The sequence below is a fragment of the Lithobates pipiens genome, unplaced genomic scaffold, assembly GCF_037356315.1.
Source record: "Lithobates pipiens isolate NorthernLeopardFrog02 unplaced genomic scaffold, aLitPip1_a1.2 Scaffold_18, whole genome shotgun sequence".
In the NCBI taxonomy this organism is placed as follows: Eukaryota; Metazoa; Chordata; class Amphibia; order Anura; family Ranidae; genus Lithobates; species Lithobates pipiens.
The window spans coordinates 3,402,836-3,422,106 of NW_027507758.1; the positions used below are offsets into that span (position 1 = coordinate 3,402,836).

At 51.4% G+C, this 19,271-nt stretch overlaps 1 protein-coding gene across 1 annotated transcript in view; it reads right to left on the reverse strand.

Annotated features, from left to right (window-relative positions):
• LOC143986951 (phospholipase B1, membrane-associated-like) overlaps window positions 1-19,271 on the reverse strand; it is a 200,230-nt gene that overhangs the window by 29,351 nt on the left and 151,608 nt on the right. The window contains exons 38-43 of the mRNA XM_077485364.1: window positions 16,517-16,617; window positions 14,749-14,830; window positions 10,422-10,526; window positions 10,227-10,322; window positions 6,929-7,000; window positions 4,503-4,577 (exon numbers count right to left, since the gene is read on the reverse strand). Of these exons, the coding sequence (XP_077341490.1) occupies window positions 4,503-4,577; window positions 6,929-7,000; window positions 10,227-10,322; window positions 10,422-10,526; window positions 14,749-14,830; window positions 16,517-16,617 (531 nt within the window). The remainder of the gene's footprint in view (window positions 1-4,502; window positions 4,578-6,928; window positions 7,001-10,226; window positions 10,323-10,421; window positions 10,527-14,748; window positions 14,831-16,516; window positions 16,618-19,271) is intronic.

Genomic DNA, 19,271 nt, shown 5'->3' on the forward strand with positions numbered 1-19,271 from the left:
GTCCGGGGACGGTGTCCTCAGTCAGGGGACGCTGTCCTCAGTCCGGGGATGGTGTCCTCACTCCTCAGTCCGGGGACGGTGTCCTCAGTCCGGGGACGCTGTACTCAGTCCGGGGACGCTGTCCTCACTCCTCAGTCCGGGGACAGTGTCCTCAGTCCGGGGACGGTGTCCTCAGTCCGGGGACGGGGTCCTCAGTCCGGGGACGGTGTCCTCAGTCCGGGGACGGGGTCCTCAGTCCGGGGACGGTGTCCTCAGTCCGGGGACGCTGTCCTCAGTCCGGGGACGCTGTCCTCAGTCCTCAGTCCGGAGACGGTGTCCTCAGTCCGGGGACGCTGTCCTCAGTCCGGGGACGCTGTCCTCACTCCTCAGTCCGGGGACAGTGTCCTCAGTCCGGGGACGCTGTCCTCAGTCCTCAGTCCGGAGACGGTGTCCTCAGTCCGGGGACGCTGTCCTCAGTCCGGGGACGCTGTCCTCACTCCTCAGTCCGGGGACGGTGTCCTCAGTCCGGGGACGCTGTCCTCAGTCCGGGGATGGTGTCCTCACTCCTCAGTCCGGGGACAGTGTCCTCAGTCCGGGGACGGTGTCCTCAGTCCGGGGACGCTGTCCTCAGTCCGGGGACGCTGTCCTCACTCCTCAGTCCGGGGACGGTGTCCTCAGTCCGGGGACGCTGTCCTCAGTCCGGGGACGCTGTCCTCACTCCTCAGTCCGGGGACGGTGTCCTCAGTCCGGGGACGGTGTCCTCAGTCCTCAGTCCGGAGACGGTGTCCTCAGTCCGGGGACGCTGTCCTCAGTCCGGGGACGCTGTCCTCACTCCTCAGTCCGGGGACAGTGTCCTCAGTCCGGGGACGCTGTCCTCAGTCCTCAGTCCGGAGACGGTGTCCTCAGTCCGGGGACGCTGTCCTCAGTCCGGGGACGCTGTCCTCACTCCTCAGTCCGGGGACGGTGTCCTCAGTCGGGGGACGCTGTCCTCAGTCCGGGGACGCTGTCCTCACTCCTCAGTCCGGGGACGGTGTCCTCAGTCCGGGGACGCTGTCCTCAGTCCGGGGACGCTGTCCTCACTCCTCAGTCCGGGGACAGTGTCCTCAGTCCGGGGACGCTGTCCTCAGTCCTCAGTCCGGAGACGGTGTCCTCAGTCCGGGGACGCTGTCCTCAGTCCGGGGACGCTGTCCTCACTCCTCAGTCCGGGGACGGTGTCCTCAGTCCGGGGACGCTGTCCTCAGTCCGGGGATGGTGTCCTCACTCCTCAGTCCGGGGACAGTGTCCTCAGTCCGGGGACGGTGTCCTCAGTCCGGGGACGCTGTCCTCAGTCCGGGGACGCTGTCCTCACTCCTCAGTCCGGGGACGGTGTCCTCAGTCCGGGGACGCTGTCCTCAGTCCGGGGACGCTGTCCTCACTCCTCAGTCCGGGGACGGTGTCCTCAGTCCGGGGACGCTGTCCTCAGTCCTCAGTCCGGAGACGGTGTCCTCAGTCCGGGGACGCTGTCCTCAGTCCGGGGACGCTGTCCTCACTCCTCAGTCCGGGGACAGTGTCCTCAGTCCGGGGACGCTGTCCTCAGTCCTCAGTCCGGAGACGGTGTCCTCAGTCCGGGGACGCTGTCCTCAGTCCGGGGACGCTGTCCTCACTCCTCAGTCCGGGGACGGTGTCCTCAGTCCGGGGACGCTGTCCTCAGTCCGGGGACGCTGTCCTCATTCCTCAGTCCGGGGACAGTGTCCTCAGTCCGGGGACGCTGTCCTCAGTCCTCAGTCCGGGGACAGTGTCCTCAGTCCGGGGACGCTGTCCTCAGTCCTCAGTCCGGGGACAGTGTCCTCAGTCCGGGGACGCTGTCCTCAGTCCGGGGACGCTGTCCTCACTCCTCAGTCCGGGGACAGTGTCCTCAGTCCGGGGACGCTGTCCTCAGTCCTCAGTCCGGAGACGGTGTCCTCAGTCCGGGGACGCTGTCCTCAGTCCGGGGACGCTGTCCTCACTCCTCAGTCCAGGGACGGTGTCCTCAGTCCGGGGACGCTGTCCTCAGTCCGGGGATGGTGTCCTCACTCCTCAGTCCGGGGACAGTGTCCTCAGTCCGGGGACGGTGTCCTCAGTCCGGGGACGCTGTCCTCAGTCCTCAGTCCGGAGACGGTGTCCTCAGTCCGGGGACGCTGTCCTCACTCCTCAGTCCGGGGACGGTGTCCTCAGTCCGGGGACGCTGTCCTCAGTCCGGGGACGCTGTCCTCACTCCTCAGTCCGGGGACAGTGTCCTCAGTCCGGGGACGCTGTCCTCAGTCCTCAGTCCGGAGACGGTGTCCTCAGTCCGGGGACGCTGTCCTCAGTCCGGGGACGCTGTCCTCACTCCTCAGTCCAGGGACGGTGTCCTCAGTCCGGGGACGCTGTCCTCAGTCCGGGGATGGTGTCCTCACTCCTCAGTCCGGGGACGGTGTCCTCAGTCCGGGGACGGTCCCTGGATATCGGGGACGTCTGGTCACCCTATCAAAGGAGCCATATTCGATGATCACAGTCATTCTAGTATCAGTTCACTTCATCGGTATTTTGAGTTCTGTCGATGTAAATGGCATATACAATATCATATCCAAAATCTCATTGAACCTTTAACACGTTGCTGTCTTTTTCAAAAATAGTTTTCTGTCTTTCTAAATCTTCATGTAAGAGGGGCTTTGGGATTGGCTAGTAATGGCGCCAAGAGCACAAGTCTCCACCCCTCTCCTGTTCTGCTAAACCACCGCCCCTTCCGCTGAGATTAAACCCTCCGCCATCTTGTGCCCTCTCCATGCCTGAGGCCTCCACACAACATTCTCTGCCATTGACCTTCATATCCCAAGGAAGGAAATGTCCACACATGAGTAGAATGGCTGCCAGTGGTGGCTGGTGGTATAATTGTTAGGAGGGGGGGGGGGTCACCAGCACCGCACTTATTCCATCTAGGTTGCGGGCAGTGCTTCCTCCTCCTCGGCTTTGGAGGCTTCCCCTGTGACTCCTCCCTCTTCCTCCTCCTCAACGCCCAATAGGATCGCTTCTCCTCTCGACCAATCGGGTGACAGGTATCAGGACTGGCTTCCTGATTGGCTGGGAGGAGAATCAGGAAGACAATAGCGAATATTATTTCAATTAAAGCCTTAGGCTCTAATCACATGCTTCTACAAAAAAAAAAAACATTGGAATCCATGCGTCCAGCACACTGCATGTAGATTAGGGGCCGGACACATGGATTAGGGGGGGGGGGGGGGTCACTGATGGCTGCACAGACTTGATGGAATTCAGGGAATGGCATACCAGTCACATCACATCGACATACATTCTGGAGCCACTTGGCAATACACAGCCAATCACATTTAGATGACGGTCCGCAGTAGTCACATGTGAAAGCATATGCAGCACTTTAAGCAGCCATCTCTCCCTAACAGCCTCTCCTTGCATTAGTACTCACAGAACCGGCTCTCTGTAGTCACCTTCTCCATGGGTGCACCTCTCACGGGATCCTCCAGGGCGGGGCTGCTGTTAGAAAACAGGATGCCCTGTACAGGCTTTTTGACAGGGCCCCCCAACTCCACCTATACCTCATCCACCCCCCCAAGGTGCAGTAAACAGCGGCACCGACTTTATCTGCCTACGCCCCAAAAAATAAAAGTCCCTTCTTTGCTCCCATCTCCTGGGCCCCTCTGTTGACCAGATGGGGCCCCCGGGAAATGTCATTCAGGCCCTGGCAAGCAAGTAGGCGGGGGATGTAGTCTAGTAAAAGTCAATTGATTTGTTCAGGCACTTCCTGTTTTGGGGTGACAACTTTCTGTTCCTGTCCCCCAATTGTGCTGTGTTGTTGTCACCCTGTTGCATGTAGGAGACTAAAAAAAAAACCTATATGGGAGAATGTGTGCCGCTCGGGCTGTAAGGGATGATAGTCCTGTGCCCACTGCTGTGGCCAGGGGAGGGGCTTGACTGTCCCGGAAGCCGCACACCAATGCAGACCCACTCTTGGCAAGATGAATGGCAGTCTCAGCCCTGACTCCCATCAGGCCACGCCACCAACGCGTTTCGCCTCGCTGCTCAGAGCTTAATCATGGGGATATCCGATTAAGCTGCCATTCATCTTACCAAGGGTGGGTCTCCATTGGTGTGCACATTTTCGTCAAGGCCATACTGACAATCGCCCAGGCACGGTCCACCATTGAAATACCCAGTGCTGCCAGCACCTAGGAGGGTCAGGCCACGTCTCTCTCATATAAAGCAGAGGCTCCACTCTCCAGCAGTCCGACACCTCCCCCGAACACTGATCCAATCAACAGCGCCGCTCAGGGAACGAAAGTTCTGTGGGTTGACCTTCAACAACAGCAGCAATAAGAGAAGTGGGATCCGGGGTCCTGGGGGCCCCAATGATTCCGGGTCACCACCACTTAGAGAAATGGAAATGCTTTCCCTATGGATGGTCTCCTTTTTAGTTATCAAAGGACATCTTACTACAGCGAATAGAAACAATGCAAAAAGAAAGACCACCCCGCCCCCCTTATAATCCATACCGTGATTGGTGCTGGAGTTGTCACGGGGGGGTAATTGTAGTTGCTGTTCTTATAGGTCCTCAGGAATGGCTGAGCCTGGAATAGAATAGAAATACATTTTATGAAGGAGATTGAAAAGAGTTACTTTGTTTCATCTTCATTGCCGGCATCCCAGCCTTCACCACATTCCACCTGCAACAATATAATGGGGTCTGTATATACGGGGTGGGGGAGGAGTGCTCCGGATTTAGGAGTGGTGAAGGGTTGGAGTCTCTTATGTTCCTTTTGGTGTTCAAGCGGAATATATCTATTCGGAACAGATTTTCTTATATTTGGCCGGGCAGAGTCTGCAGACATTAGGGGGGCTGAACTTTGGCCAGTGGGAGAAGAAAATATCCCGGCATCAGTGGAGATAAATAATGCCCCATCATTGGTGTCAGTGGGAGGAATAGTGCCCCATCATTGGTGTCAGTGGGAGGAATAGTGCCCCATCATTGGTGTCAGTGGGAGGAATAGTGTCCCATCATTGGTATCAGTGGGAGGAATAGTGCCCTATCATTGGTGTCAGTGGGAGGAATAGTGCCCCATCATTGGTATCAGTGGGAGGAATAGTGCCCCATCATTGGTGTCAGTGGAAGGAATAGTGCCCCATCATTGGTGTCAGTGGGAGGAATAGTGCTCCATCATTGGTGTCAGTGGGAGGAATAGTGCCCCATCATTGGTTTCAGTGGGAGGAATAGTGCCCCATCATTGGTATCAGTGGGAGGAATAGTGCCCCATCATTGGTGTCAGTGGGAGGAATAGTGCCCCATCATTGGTATCAGTGGGAGGAATAGTGCCCCATCATTGGTGTCAGTGGGAGGAATAGTGTCCCATCATTGGTGTCAGTGGGAGGAATAGTGCCCCGTCATTGGTGTCAGTGGGAGGAATAGTGTCCCATCATTGGTGTCAGTGGAAGGAATAGTGCCCCATCATTGGTGTCAGTGGGAGGAATAGTGTCCCATCATTGGTGTCAGTGGAAGGAATAGTGCCCCATCATTGGTGTCAGTGGGAGGAATAGTGTCCCATCATTGGTGTCAGTGGAAGGAATAGTGCCCCATCATTGTTGTCAGTGGGAGGAATAGTGTCCCATCATTGGTGTCAGTGGAAGGAATAGTGCCCCATCATTGGTGTCAGTGGGAGGAATAGTGCTCCATCATTGGTGTCAGTGGGAGGAATAGTGCCCCATCATTGGTATCAGTGGGAGGAATAGTGCCCCATCATTGGTGTCAGTGGGAGGAATAGTGTCCCATCATTGGTGTCAGTGGGAGGAATAGTGCCCCATCATTGGTGTCAGTGGGAGGAATAGTGCCCTATCATTGGTGTCAGTGGGAGGAATAGTGCCCCATCATTGGTGTCAGTGGGAGGAATAGTGCCCCATCATTGGTGTCAGTGGGAGGAATAGTGCCCCATCATTGGTGTCAGTGGGAGGAATAGTGCCCCATCATTGGTATCAGTGGGAGGAATAGTGCCCCATCATTGGTATCAGTGGGGGGAATAGTGCCCTATCATTGGTGTCAGTGGGAGGAATAGTGCCCCATCATTGGTGTCAGTGGGAGGAATAGTGCCCCATCATTGGTATCAGTGGGAGGAATAATGCCCTATCATTGGTGTCAGTGGGAGGAATAGTGCCCCATCATTGGTATCAGTGGGAGGAATAGTGCTCCAACATTGGTGTCAGTGGGAGGAATAGTACCCCATCATTGGTGTCAGTGGGAGGAATAGTGGCCCATCATTGGCGTCAGTGGGAGGAATAGTGCCCCATCATTGGTGTCAGTGGAAGGAATAGTGCCCCATCATTGGTGTCAGTGGGAGGAATAGTGCCCCATCATTGGTGTCAGTGGGAGGAATAGTGCCCCATCATTGGTATAATTGGAAAAAATAATATCCCATTATTGGTGTCAGTGGGAGAAATTGCGCTCCATTGTTGATGTCAGTAACAGGAATTATGTCCCATTGTTGGTGTCAGCAGTGCCCCAAGGGCCAGATAAAGGCAAGCAAAGGGCCACATTTGACCCCCCAGGCCGCAGTTTAGAGACCACTGCATTATAGGATGGCGGCAGTGCCGGATTAACCTCTATGGAGACCCCTAAGCAGCCTCCATCTTGGGGCCCCCCTTGCAGGTTTCTGGAGGTTTCTCGTGTGCATGCTCTGGTGGTATAACATTGTGCAGGGGGGCTGGTCTTGTCCCCCCCCCCTCCTGTAGTGGGTGGAGCCTTCGGGGGCCCCTCCCACAACTCCGCTCTCTGCACAGGCTGTGTACAGCCCAGTGATGAGGTCACTGCTACAGTCACAAGGTAATATCTGGGTTTGCAATGTGGCATGGGGCCCACAAAGCGGCTTTATGTCCTTTGCGGCTATGGAGGGGTAGATTTACATGCCTGGAGTTCAGCTTTCGGTTTTCTTACCTCAGTCGGGCACTTCAGTGAAAGGCTGGCTGCCAAGTCCAGAGTGTCCGTTTTCTGCCCGACGGGCTCAAGCTGAATAATAATAAAAAATAAATAAATAAGAGAAGACCCCATATATGGGGAATGAGGAGATATGGGATAGTGAGAAGGATTAGAATATACCCTCACACGTTATAAACTCCTCCTGTGCTGATAATGGAGGATGGGAAGGTTCTGACTTCTCTGAGTTTTTCGTAAAGACAATTTTCTGCTGATCATCGTTCGGAGAATGTACATCTTCATGTGAGAAGGTCAGTACCGGGACACGATGAGGGCGATTTACTAAAGGTAAGTAGACTGTGCAGGCTGCTGCACTCATTTTCCCTGGAGCTTAGTGAAGGTGGTGAAGCTTCATTTGTAAAGAATACCCAATCGGGTGTCAGGTTTGGGCTGAAGACCACGCTGGACTGACTGGATGGGTCACTAGTGGCAGGTAGGTGGCTCTGTGGGGCAGTAAGGAAGGAATCGCTTCCACTGTGTTGAGCACAATGGTGGGCAATGGTGGTGGTCGGACCCTCTTGGGGGCTGGTATGACCATGTGGTCGTTTCAGCGAGAAGACTTAGGTGAGCGCCCAGTGTCTAGAAAAGTGCAACTCTTGATGTAGGGTTCACAGAACATTCATTGAAAATGCAAACATGTACATCAAGCCAACGCGTTTCAGAGGAATGGACTCCCCCTTTCTTCAGAGCTGTTAGTGCGTACTTATGGGTGGGGGTGGTTCCCTGAGCAATTTCTACATTTCAGACTCTAGACTGACAGAGTGCCAGCTGGTTGCTTCCGTAGCAGCTCTTGCTACCTCTGCATCAGCAACAGCCGGCAATTCTGTCAATCTGAAGTTCGAAATTCAGAAATCGCTCCACCCTTAAGTACGCACTAACAGCACTTAAGAATGGAGTCTATTTCCCCGAAACGCGTCGGTTCGATGTACGTTTTCAATAAATGTTTTGTGAACCCTACATCAAGGGTTGCATTTTCTGGACAGCGGGAGCTCCCTCCTCACCCAAGTCTTCTCGCTGAAATGACCACATGGTCATACAAGGGAGGTAGCAGGCCAAGCCCCCAAGTGGGTCCACCACCACCATCCAACGGTGGGCTCAACCCACTGGTAGGGACTCTCTTCTCGCTGCCCATGGAGCCACCTACCTACGACTAGTGATTGATCCAGTCAGTCCATCGCAGTCTCCAGGCCAAATCTGGAACCTGATTGGGTATTCTCTACAAGGTGATGTTTCACCGAGTTCTGGGGCAAATGAGAGCACTTGCAGTGTACACGGTCTATATGCCTTTGGTAAATCCAACCCACTGCCTTCCAGCTCCTACGTCAACATAATAGTATAATACCATAAAAGCTACATGAAGAAAAAATGGAGAGCTGCACCGGAATGGACAATTATCGAGAATGGCCCAGGTATGGATGCAGCTAAGCTACAGCATAAGCAGACACGCATGAATGTGCTGTGGGGGGGGGGGGGGGTGTGGGGGTTATACTAAAAAGTCCATAGGTCCGAAGATATTTGTGGCAAGTCCTCAATAAGACTGAAGTAATTCTCTGCAATATATAAAAGGAAACAGCAGAGGGCGCCAACTAAGTGCAGTATATAGGAAAAAAAATGTAATACAGTATTTTCCTATATACTGCACTTAGTTGGTGGCCTCTGCTGTTTGCTTTACCAGAATGAGCAATACAGAACTCTCCACGCAGATACGGGAGACATTTGGGTTTGCAAAATGTAGCAGTTGGATTTTCTGATGGTGACTAGGCGAGATACGTAATGGAAGTTTGCACCACATGAACCATATAAGGTGGTCAGTGACACCACTGGGTCATCCCTTTGACATGTTCTGTATATAAAGGTTTGGACTGGCTGAAGTTGAGCATGGTTAGTGGAAGTCGTCACCGCATGAACCATATCATGTGGTCACATGACAACAGATGACCGGGTCATCCTTTATGGCATATTCTGTATATACAGGTATCGGCGGGCTGATGGTGACCAGGTGAGGTGGTTAGTGTACTGCACCATCTCCCCCGTTCCCCCCCCAATCAGCCCACAGCTTGTATTTACAGAAAGTGTCAATGGGATGGCCTGGTCATAGGGTTGCCACCTGTCCAGGATTCACCCGGACAGTTCGGGTTTGGAATCATGCGTCCGGGTTGCAGACTGCCTGAAACCCGGACACATTATTTAGGCTGGACTATGGCTTCCCAGCAGGGTTGCTGGCTGCAGTCTAAGCTGAGGGTGTCTTTTACACTCTTTCACACTGCCCAAAGCCAGCACTAACAATCCCCTCCCCTCCCAATCACACACACAGACAGGAGAGGAGAGAGGGCGCGATATGTGCCTCTTCCCCCTCCCTTACCCCTCTGTGTCTACCCACACTCCAATCCCCGTGCTGTGCCTCAGAATAGGAAAGTAAGCTGGGGCCGGAAATTTGAAGTCCAGCAGCCTCAGATACATCTGGATGAGAGGCGATGACTGTCAAGGGGTGAGTGAGCTCACCATCCATCCCTGTCTGTAACTGAAGTTTCCTCCCCCCTTCTCTCTCCTGCCTCTGAGTGAGTACACTAAGGCAAATCAGGGTTCTCAGAGCACCCCTTACATCACAGTTCCCCTTTACACCAGAGGCCACAGTGTTGCCCCTTTACATCAGAGTCTTCTCCGTACATCAGAGGTCTCAGTGTTCCCCCTTAGATGAGGGTTCCCAGAGCATCCCTTATGGTGGTAGAGTCCCCAGAGTTCTCCCTTACATCAGAGTCTGCAGAGTCCCCCCTTACCGTGAAAGGGAACCCTGTGAGTTCAGATGTAAAAGAGGAGCTCTGTAGATTCAGATATAAAAGGGGAACTCTGTGGACTCTGATGTAAAGGGGGACTCTTGTTCTTAACTTCATATGATTAGAAATGTATTTTAATAGCAAAATATATCTATAGTTTATAATATAAAAAAATTATTTGCCGTGTGCTGCTAAAGTGTTTGGGTTTGACTTGAAGAAAAGGTGGCAACCCTACCTGGTCACCTGGGGTCATGTGACCACATTACATGTTTCATTCCACGCTCTGTCATATGCAGATAAGTTGTGGCTACATTGAATGCTTACATTGTCTGGTCACTCGGGAGAGGCATATAAGGCCATGCATAACTTGAAGACAGCATGTGGCTCACAAGCCACTGGGTTTAGTCTGGGCTAAAGAACATTTAACATTTGTGCATTTGCCCCTCCCTGCCATTGGCTCCCGCAGCCCAGAATGTACACATTACCATGTTGTTCCAGAGCATCCTGGCCAGCTGGGAGTGAGACTTCTGACTGAGGTGGAAACAGTCTGGAGCGAGGTACGAGACATCTGGTGTCCCATCCTAGATAGGGAAGAAAAACACACCGATCATCAGCGGCACTGTTATATAATAGGCCATGGAGCAGATTCTTGTTCGAGTTTTTTTTTTTTAAACAATTACCGTATGATATGGAATCTTGATATTACGGAAAAATGGCTGCAGAACCACCGTGAAGTCATCTCTTGTGTCGTATCTTCCAGAATCGACCAGTTGCCGCAGACTGGACTGTTATAGGAAAAGAAACATAAGAACTTGTCATTATTTCTAGTCCATGTGTGCCAATTCTGGGCAAAGGAAGGGTGGGGATAGGCAGAATTCAGTATTTGAATACCAGCCCTTGTATTTTGTACCATATGGCTAAAAGCGTGTGGACACCTGACCATCTATATAGAGTTGCCCCTCCTTTGTGGCTTTCACTTCCTCCATTCTTATGAGAAGGATTTCCACAAGATTTAGTGGCTCATGCACACGGACGTTTTAAAAAACTGGCTGCAAAGCTAGCTCCGACGCCTGGAAAAATCAGCGTTAAAACCGCGATTTTTACCGCTTTTTGCATTGGCGTTTTTGCGTGTTTTTTAGCGTTAGCGTTAAGTAGCGTTTTTTTACAGAAACGCATCTCTTGGCTATAGCACTCCCAAATTGTTGGAGGATGAGAAGACCTGGCTTGCACGTCAGGTCCCACATTGGATGCCATAAATTTGATGTTTCAATTCATTCCAAAGGTGTTCAGTAGGGTTGAGGTCAGGACTCTGTGCAGGATGAGTTCCTCCACACCAAACTGGTCACACCATGTCTTTATGGCGCTGGCTCCACTCTTCCGGGAAGGCTTCCCACAAACTTTTGAAGTGTATCTGTTGGGATTTGTGCCCATTCTGCCAAAAGAACATTGGGGAGGTCGGGTATCAATGTTCAGTAGGGTCAAGGTTGGGGCTATTGAATTCCTCCACTCTTCTGGAAAAAAGGCTTTCCAGAAGATTTTGGAGGGTGTCTGTGGGAATTTGCACACATTCGTGAGGTCAGGGCCCCAAGTTGGGTACCAAAAAAAGACCTAGCTTGTGTGTCAGGCATCACGTTGGGCACCAAAAAAAGAACTGGCTTTTGTGGCAGGCCCCAAGTTGGGCTCCAAAAAAAGACCTGGCTTGTGTGTCAGGCCCCACATTGGGCATCAACAAAAAGACCTGGCTTGTGTGTCAGGCCCCACGTTGGGCACCAACAAAAAGACCTGGCTTGTGTGTCAGGCCCCACATTGGGCACCAACAAAAAGATATGGATTGTTTGTCAGGCCCCACGTTGGGCATCAACAAAAAGACCTGGATTGTGTGTCAGGCCCCACGTTGGGCACCAACAAAAAGATATGGATTGTTTGTCAGGCCCCAAGTTGGGCATCAACAAACAGACCTGGCTTGTGTGTCAGGCCCCACGTTGGGCACCAACAAAAAGATCTGGATTGTGTGTCAGGCCCCACGTTGGGCACCAACAAAAAGATCTGGATTGTTTGTCAGGCCCCACGTTGGGCACCAACAAAAAGATCTGGATTGTGTGTCAGGCCCCACGTTGGGCACCAACAAAAAGATCTGGATTGTTTGTCAGGCCCTACGTTGGGCATCAACAAAAAGACCTGGCTTGTGTGTCAGGCCCCACGTTGGGCATCAACAAAAAGACCTGGCTTGTGTGTCAGGCCCCACGTTGGGCACCAACAAAAAGACCTGGCTTGTGTGTCAGGCCCCACGCTGGGCACCAACAAAAATATCTGGATTGTGTGTCAGTCTCCACGTTGGGCATCATCAAAAAGACCTCACGTGTGTGTCAGGCCACAATTTTGACACCAACAAAAAGACCTCACGTGTGTGTCAGGCCACAATTTTGACACCAACAAAAAGACCTCACTTGTGTGTCAGGCCTCACGTTGGGCATCAAAAAATAGACCTGGATAGTGTAGGGTGGGTACTCCTGCGCTAAAAGGAATTTGTGATGTATACAAAGTAATGGGTGCTGCATACACCGTATGGACCAAACTCGTGTCCAAATTTGTGTAGTTTGTGAAGGGAGGGGGGTGGTGTTGCGCTACCTCTAGTATATTTTTTGGTATATTACCACGGTATTGCCAAAATATTAGTTGTATATCCAGCAATAAACGATAAAGTGCATTTAAGTGCAACAATCAGTGAATAATCTTAAATTAATTAATTCAATAAATTAAATCGGTATGTTTAAAAACGCATAATAGTTTTAAAACAACGAGAGACACAATAAACAATCTCTAAACAACAAAAACAAAAAAAAAATTAATATAAAATTATAACTAATAGGTGACTGTATCACTTGTGCAATAAATATGAAGTATAGGTGAATGGTTCAAAAAGTGATAGATTGCAAGCAAATAAAGCAAAATTGACTCAAGATATATAAGTAACATATAAAGCAAAATTGACTCAAGATATATAAGTAACATATAAAGCAAAATTGACTCAAGATATATAAGTAACGTATATACAAATAATTCGACTAGCTACATAAATATAAAGTGCGATATTGAATTTTAGTCCTTGATCCAGTGTGCAAATATTGGTGCAAACGTGCTTCGCTGGAACACTATATATAGCTATCTTGGTATTATAGTGACACTGTGCCTTTAAGTGCAGAAACTAAATCAGATCTTCAGTGTCCTAGACACCCGTGGAAAAAATGGGTGATTACCTTACTGCTGTAAGGTATACAGCGTATCGCAGAGTAATCTTTAGGAGGAGGGAGAGTCCCTTCAGCTCGGTTCAATCCTGGACTTTCATTCACTTTTAAGTGGAGCCAGGGGGATGGGGGGGGAGAGAGGGGTGGTAGTAATCCTTTTCTTCCTCTCTTTCACTGGGTGCCTCGGATTATATCATTCTCGATATGCATTTAAAAGAGATAAAACAGGCCCACCATGGTGTAGTATTTTGAATGGAAAAGGTATTTTTATTTAAATATTTAAAAACACTCACATTTCTGTAGCATAAAAGAGCGTTGTATAAACGAGCGCCGAGCTCGTATCTCAATGCCTGAGCGTCTGTTTTGGTGTCTTCGTTAGCCTCGGGTCCTACGCGTTACGTCACGGCACCCTGTTGAAGTCACGTGCCGTGACGTAACGCGTAGGACCCGAGGCTAACGAAGAAACCAAAACAGACGCTCAGGCATTGAGATACGAGCTCGGCGCTCGTTTATACAACGCTCTTTTATGCTACAGAAATGTGAGTGTTTTTAAATATTTAAATAAAAATACCTTTTCCATTCAAAATACTACACCATGGTGGGCCTGTTTTATCTCTTTTAAATGCATATCGAGAATGATATAATCCGAGGCACCCAGTGAAAGAGAGGAAGAAAAGGATTACTACCACCCCTCTCTCCCCCCCCATCCCCCTGGCTCCACTTAAAAGTGAATGAAAGTCCAGGATTGAACCGAGCTGAAGGGACTCTCCCTCCTCCTAAAGATTACTCTGCTATACGCTGTATACCTTACAGCAGTAAGGTAATCACCCATTTTTTCCACTGGTGTCTAGGACACTGAAGATCTGATTTAGTTTCTGCACTTAAAGGCACAGTGTCACTATAATACCAAGATAGCTATATATAGTGTTCCAGCGAAGCACGTTTGCACCAATATTTGCACACTGGATCAAGGACTAAAATTCAATATCGCACTTTATATTTATGTAGCTAGTCGAATTATTTGTATATACGTTACTTATATATCTTGAGTCAATTTTGCTTTATTTGCTTGCAATCTATCACTTTTTGAACCATTCACCTATACTTCATATTTATTGCACAAGTGATACAGTCACCTATTAGTTATAATTTTATATTAATTTTTTTTGTTTTTGTTGTTTAGAGATTGTTTATTGTGTCTCTCGTTGTTTTAAAACTATTATGCGTTTTTAAACATACCGATTTAATTTATTGAATTAATTAATTTAAGATTATTCACTGATTATTGCACTTAAATGCACTTTATCGTTTATTGCTGGATATACAACTAATATTTTGGCAATACCGTGGTAATATACCAAAAAATATACTAGAGGTAGCGCAACACCACCCCCCTCCCTTCACAAAAAATAGACCTGGCTTTCGTGTGGGGCCCTTCATGGGGCACCAAAAAAAAAGACCTGGTTTGCAGTCAGACATTCCAGTTCCTACCAAAGGTGTTCAGTAGGTTTGAGGTCAGGGCTCTTGAATTCCTCCACTTTTCTGGAAAGGCTTTCTACAAGATTTTGCGCTGTGTCTGTGGGAATTTATACGTATTTGTGAGTTCGGGTTCTGATGGTGGATGAGAATATTTGGCTTATGAAGGTGCTCAGTAGGGTTGAGCTCATGTAAAAATTATGAGAAATTCCACCAATAAGCCAGTTGCAGTTAATTTTGCTGTTCTGTGTAATATCGGGGGAAAGGATAAAACGCAGTACTGCACCTGATAAACAAGGTTGGTGTCCTTTACTATCTGCGTCTCGTAGGAATCCATAGGGTAGCTCAGAACACATGGGCACAGCAGCCTGTACAGGTGAAATTACACAATCATGACACAATAACATATATACAGAGATAGATTGTATGCCAACATCAAACAATAATGATCTATTGGCCCCTCAGACCACATCGCCAGCTTTCCTGACTCTTGGCTTTTCCCTGCTGCCTGAGCTCACTCCCTGGCCTCTCAGTAGGGGATCTCCTGGCACCCTGGGCAACTCCATGCTTCCTGGCTTCTGACTAGGGCACTTCCATGCTCCCTGGTTTTGCAGTAGGGGGATCTCCTGGCACCCAGGTTCCTCCATGCTCCCTGGCCTTTCAGTAGGGGATCTCTGGCACCAAGGTTCCTCCATGCTCCCTGGCCTTTCAGTAGGGGATCTCTGGCACCCAGGTTCCTCCATGCTCCCTGGCCTTTCAGTAGGGGATCTCTGGCACCCAGGTTCCTCCATGCTCCCTGGCCTTTCAGTAGGGGATCTCTGGCACCCAGGTTCCTCCATGCTCCCTGGCCCCTCAGTAGGGGATCTCTGGCAACCGAGCGCATCTATACTCCCTGGCCTCTCAGTAGGGGATTTCCTGGCACCCCGGGCACCTCCATGCTCCCTGGCCTCTCAGTAGGGGGATTTCCTGGCACCTGGGCTCCTTCATGCTCTTTGGCCTCTCAGTAGGGGATCTCCTGGCACCTGGGCTCCTTCATGCTCTTTGGCCTCTCAGTAGGGGATCTCCTGGCAACCGAGTGCCTTCATACTCCCTGGCCTCTCAGTAGGGAATCTCCTGGCCCCCCGAATGCCTCCATGCTCCCTGGCCCCTCAGTAGGGGATCTCCAGACACCCAGGCTCCTCCATGCTCCCTGACCTCTCAGTAATGGATCTCCTGGCACCCGGGCACCTCCATGCTCCCTGAAATCTCAGTAAGGGATCTCCTGGCCCCTGGGCTCCTTCATGCTCTTTGGCCTCTCAGTAGGGGATCTCCTGGCAACCGAGTGCCTTCATACTCCCTGGCCTCTCAGTAGGGAATCTCCTGGCCCCCCGAATGCCTCCATGCTCCCTGGCCCCTCAGTAGGGGATCTCCAGACACCCAGGCTCCTCCATGCTCCCTGACCTCTCAGTAATGGATCTCCTGGCACCCGGGCACCTCCATGCTCCCTGAAATCTCAGTAAGGGATCTCCTGGCACCCGGGCGCCTCCATGCTCCCTGACCTCTCAGTAAGGGATCTCCTGGCACCCGGGCGCCTCCATGCTCCCTGACCTCTCAGTAAGGGATCTCCAGGCAGCCGGGCGCCTCCATGCTCCCTGACCTCTCAGTAGGGGGATCTCCTGGCACCTTGCGCCACCATACTCACTGGCTTCTCAGTAGAGAATCCTCAGGCACCTGGGTGCCTCCATACTCTCTGGCTTCTCAGTAGGGGATCCCCTGGCACCCCGGGCTCTCTTACTCCTCTGAGACCTCCAGACTTCCTCAGTCCCTTGGACTTTTTGCTCCAATTTCGAGTGCCTAGCTATCTTACTAAGAAACTGGCCATGTGACTGGCACTAAACCATGTGAAAATGGTATTTTATCATCATCGGTCAAGATTTATTTTTTATGTAACTTATTACATGTTAGTGTTCTGCTCTGTGAACGTTCTCATTTGTAACTTCCTCTATTTGATCCTCATGGCCAAAAGGAGCGGCAAATCTAGATGAGTATATGCAGCGTGCTAGAATACGGCTTACTTTGTAAGGAAAGTGGGACATTCCACACGATTGTCCAACACACCATCTCTCAGCGGGAAGATGTCCATCACCTCCACCAGATTGACAAATGCCCGGGGGACCTGGAAGAGTGAGAGAGAGAGAGAGAGAGAGAGAAAGGAGAGGAGATGAAAAGAAGGGGGGACAACAGAGAGAGATAGGAGACAGAGGAGAGGAGTGGAGAGGAAAAGAAGGAGGGGGCAAGAGAGAGCAATAGGAGAGAGTGGAGAGAGAGAGAGAGATGAGGGGGTGTAGAGGATGGAAAGGAGAAGAGAGGAGAGAGAGGGAGATATGAGGGGGAGGAGAGAAAGTAGGGGAGGAAAAAGAAGTCAGAGAGAGAGAGAGAGAGAGAGAGTGCGGGGGAGGAGAGAAAGAGAGAGAGAAGGAGGGGAAGAGGAGAGAGTGGGGGAGAGAAGAGAATGAAAGAGAGGAGATTGGAAGAGAGGAGAAGAATGGGGGGGGGAGACAGAGGAAGGGAGGAGGAGATAGATGAAAAGAGAGAGAGGAGGGGGGAGGAGAAAGGGAGAAGAGAGGATAAAAAGGGAAGGTGGGAGGAGAGAGAGGGAGGGGAGAGAGATAATGAAAGAGATGGGAGGGGAAGAAAGGAGAGAGAGAGAGAGAGAGAGAGGGGGGAGTGGGAGAGAGAGAGAAGGAAGGCGAGGGGGGAGAGACAGAGAGGGGGGAGGGAGAGAGAGAGAGGGAGGCAGAGGAACAGAGGAAGGGGGAGAAGAAAATGAATGGGGGAGGGAGGGAGAGAGAGGGGGGGAGAGAGAGAGGAAGGGTGGAGGAGAAAGAGAGAGAGAATGAAAGAGGGAGGAGGGGAAGAGAGGAGAGAAGGGGGAGAGAAAGAGGAAGGGGGGAGGAGAGAGGAAGACAAGAGAGAGAGAGAGAGAGAGAGAGAGAGAGGAGGGGGGGAGGAGAGAGGAAGACGAGAGAGAGAGAGAGAGAGAGAGGAGGGGGGAGGAGAGAGGAAGACGAGAGAGAGAGAGGAGGGGGGGAGGAGAGAGGAAGACGAGAGAGAGAGAGAGAGAGAGAGAGAGAGAGAGGGGGGGGGAGGAGAGAGGAGACAGAGAGAGAGAGAGAGAGAGAGAGAGGGGGGGAGGAGAGAGGAAGACGAGAGAGAGAGAGAGAGAGAGAGGAGGGGGAGGAGAGAGGAAGACGAGAGAGAGAGAGAGAGGAGGGGGAGGAGAGAGGAAGACGAGAGAGAGAGAGAGAGAGAGAGAGAGAGAGAGAGAGAGAGAGGAGGGGGAGGAGAGAGGAAGACAAGAGAGAGAGAGGAGGGGGGGAGGAGAGAGGAAGACGAGAGAGAGAGAGGAGGGGGGGAGGAGAGAGGAAGACAAGAGAGAGAGAGAGAGAGAGAGGAGGGGGGGAGGAGAGAGGAAGACGAGAGAGAGAGAGAGAGAGAGAGGAGGGGGGGAGGAGAGAGGAAGACGAGAGAGAGAGAGAGAGAGAGAGAGAGAGAGAGGAGGGGGAGGAGAGAGGAAGACGAGAGAGAGAGAGAGAGAGAGGAGGGGGGGAGGAGAGAGGAAGACGAGAGAGAGAGAGAGAGAGAGGAGGGGGGGAGGAGAGAGGAAGACAAGAGAGAGAGAGAGAGAGAGAGAGAGGAGGGGGGGGGAGAGAGGAAGACGAGAGAGAGAGAGAGAGAGAGAGAGAGAGAGAGAGAGAGGAGGGGGGAGGAGAGAGGAAGACGAGAGAGAGAGAGAGAGAGGAGGGGGGAGGAGAGAGGAAGACGAGAGAGAGAGAGAGAGAGAGAGAGAGGAGGGGGGGAGGAGAGAGGAAGACAAGAGAGAGAGAGAGAGGAGGGGGGAGGAGAGAGGAAGACGAGAGAGAGAGAGAGGAGGGGGAGGAGAGAGGAAGATGAGAGAGAGAGAGAGAGAGAGAGAGAGAGAGAGGAGGGGGGGGGAGAGAGGAAGACGAGAGAGAGGAGAGAGAGAGAGAGGAGGGGGAGGGGAGAGGAAGACGAGAGAGAGAGAGAGAGAGAGGAGGGGGAGGAGAGAGGAAGACGAGAGAGAGAGAGAGAGAGAGGAGGGGGGGAAGGAGAGAGGAAGACGAGAGAGAGAGAGAGAGAGAGAGAGAGGAGGGGGGGGAGGAGAGAGGAAGACGAAGAGAGAGAGAGAGAGAGAGAGAGAGAGAGAGAGAGGAGGGGGGAGGAGAGAGGAAGACGAGAGAGAGAGAGGAGGGGGAGGAGAGAGGAAGACGAGAGAGAGAGAGAGAGAGAGAGAGAGAGAGGAGGGGGGGAGAGAGGAAGACGAGAGAGAGAGAGAGAGAGAGAGAGAGAGAGGAGGGGGAGGAGAGAGGAAGACGAGAGAGAGAGAGAGAGAGAGAGAGAGAGGAGGGGGAGGAGAGAGGAAGAGAGAGAGAGAGAGAGAGAGAGGAGGGGGAGGAGAGAGGAAGACGAGAGAGAGAGAGAGAGAGAGAGAGAGAGGAGGGAGGAGAGAGGAAGACGAAGAGAGAGGAGGAGAGAGGAAGACGAGAGAGAGAGAGGAGGGGGGAGGAGAGAGAAGAAAATGAAAGAGCGGGGAGGGGGAAAGAGAGAATGAATAGGTCTCATTCACAATAGATAGAGCACACGGTATACGGATTGCTGGGCGTTCATTTTGTTTACAGTGATGAAATGATTTGTTGATGGATCTCTATAAACACAATCAGATACTATTTGCATTTATGTTTGTTCTGTGCAAATTTGGGCAAAAACAAGTGATCTTTGGGCACTATGAATAAAGTCTCAGAAATGTTG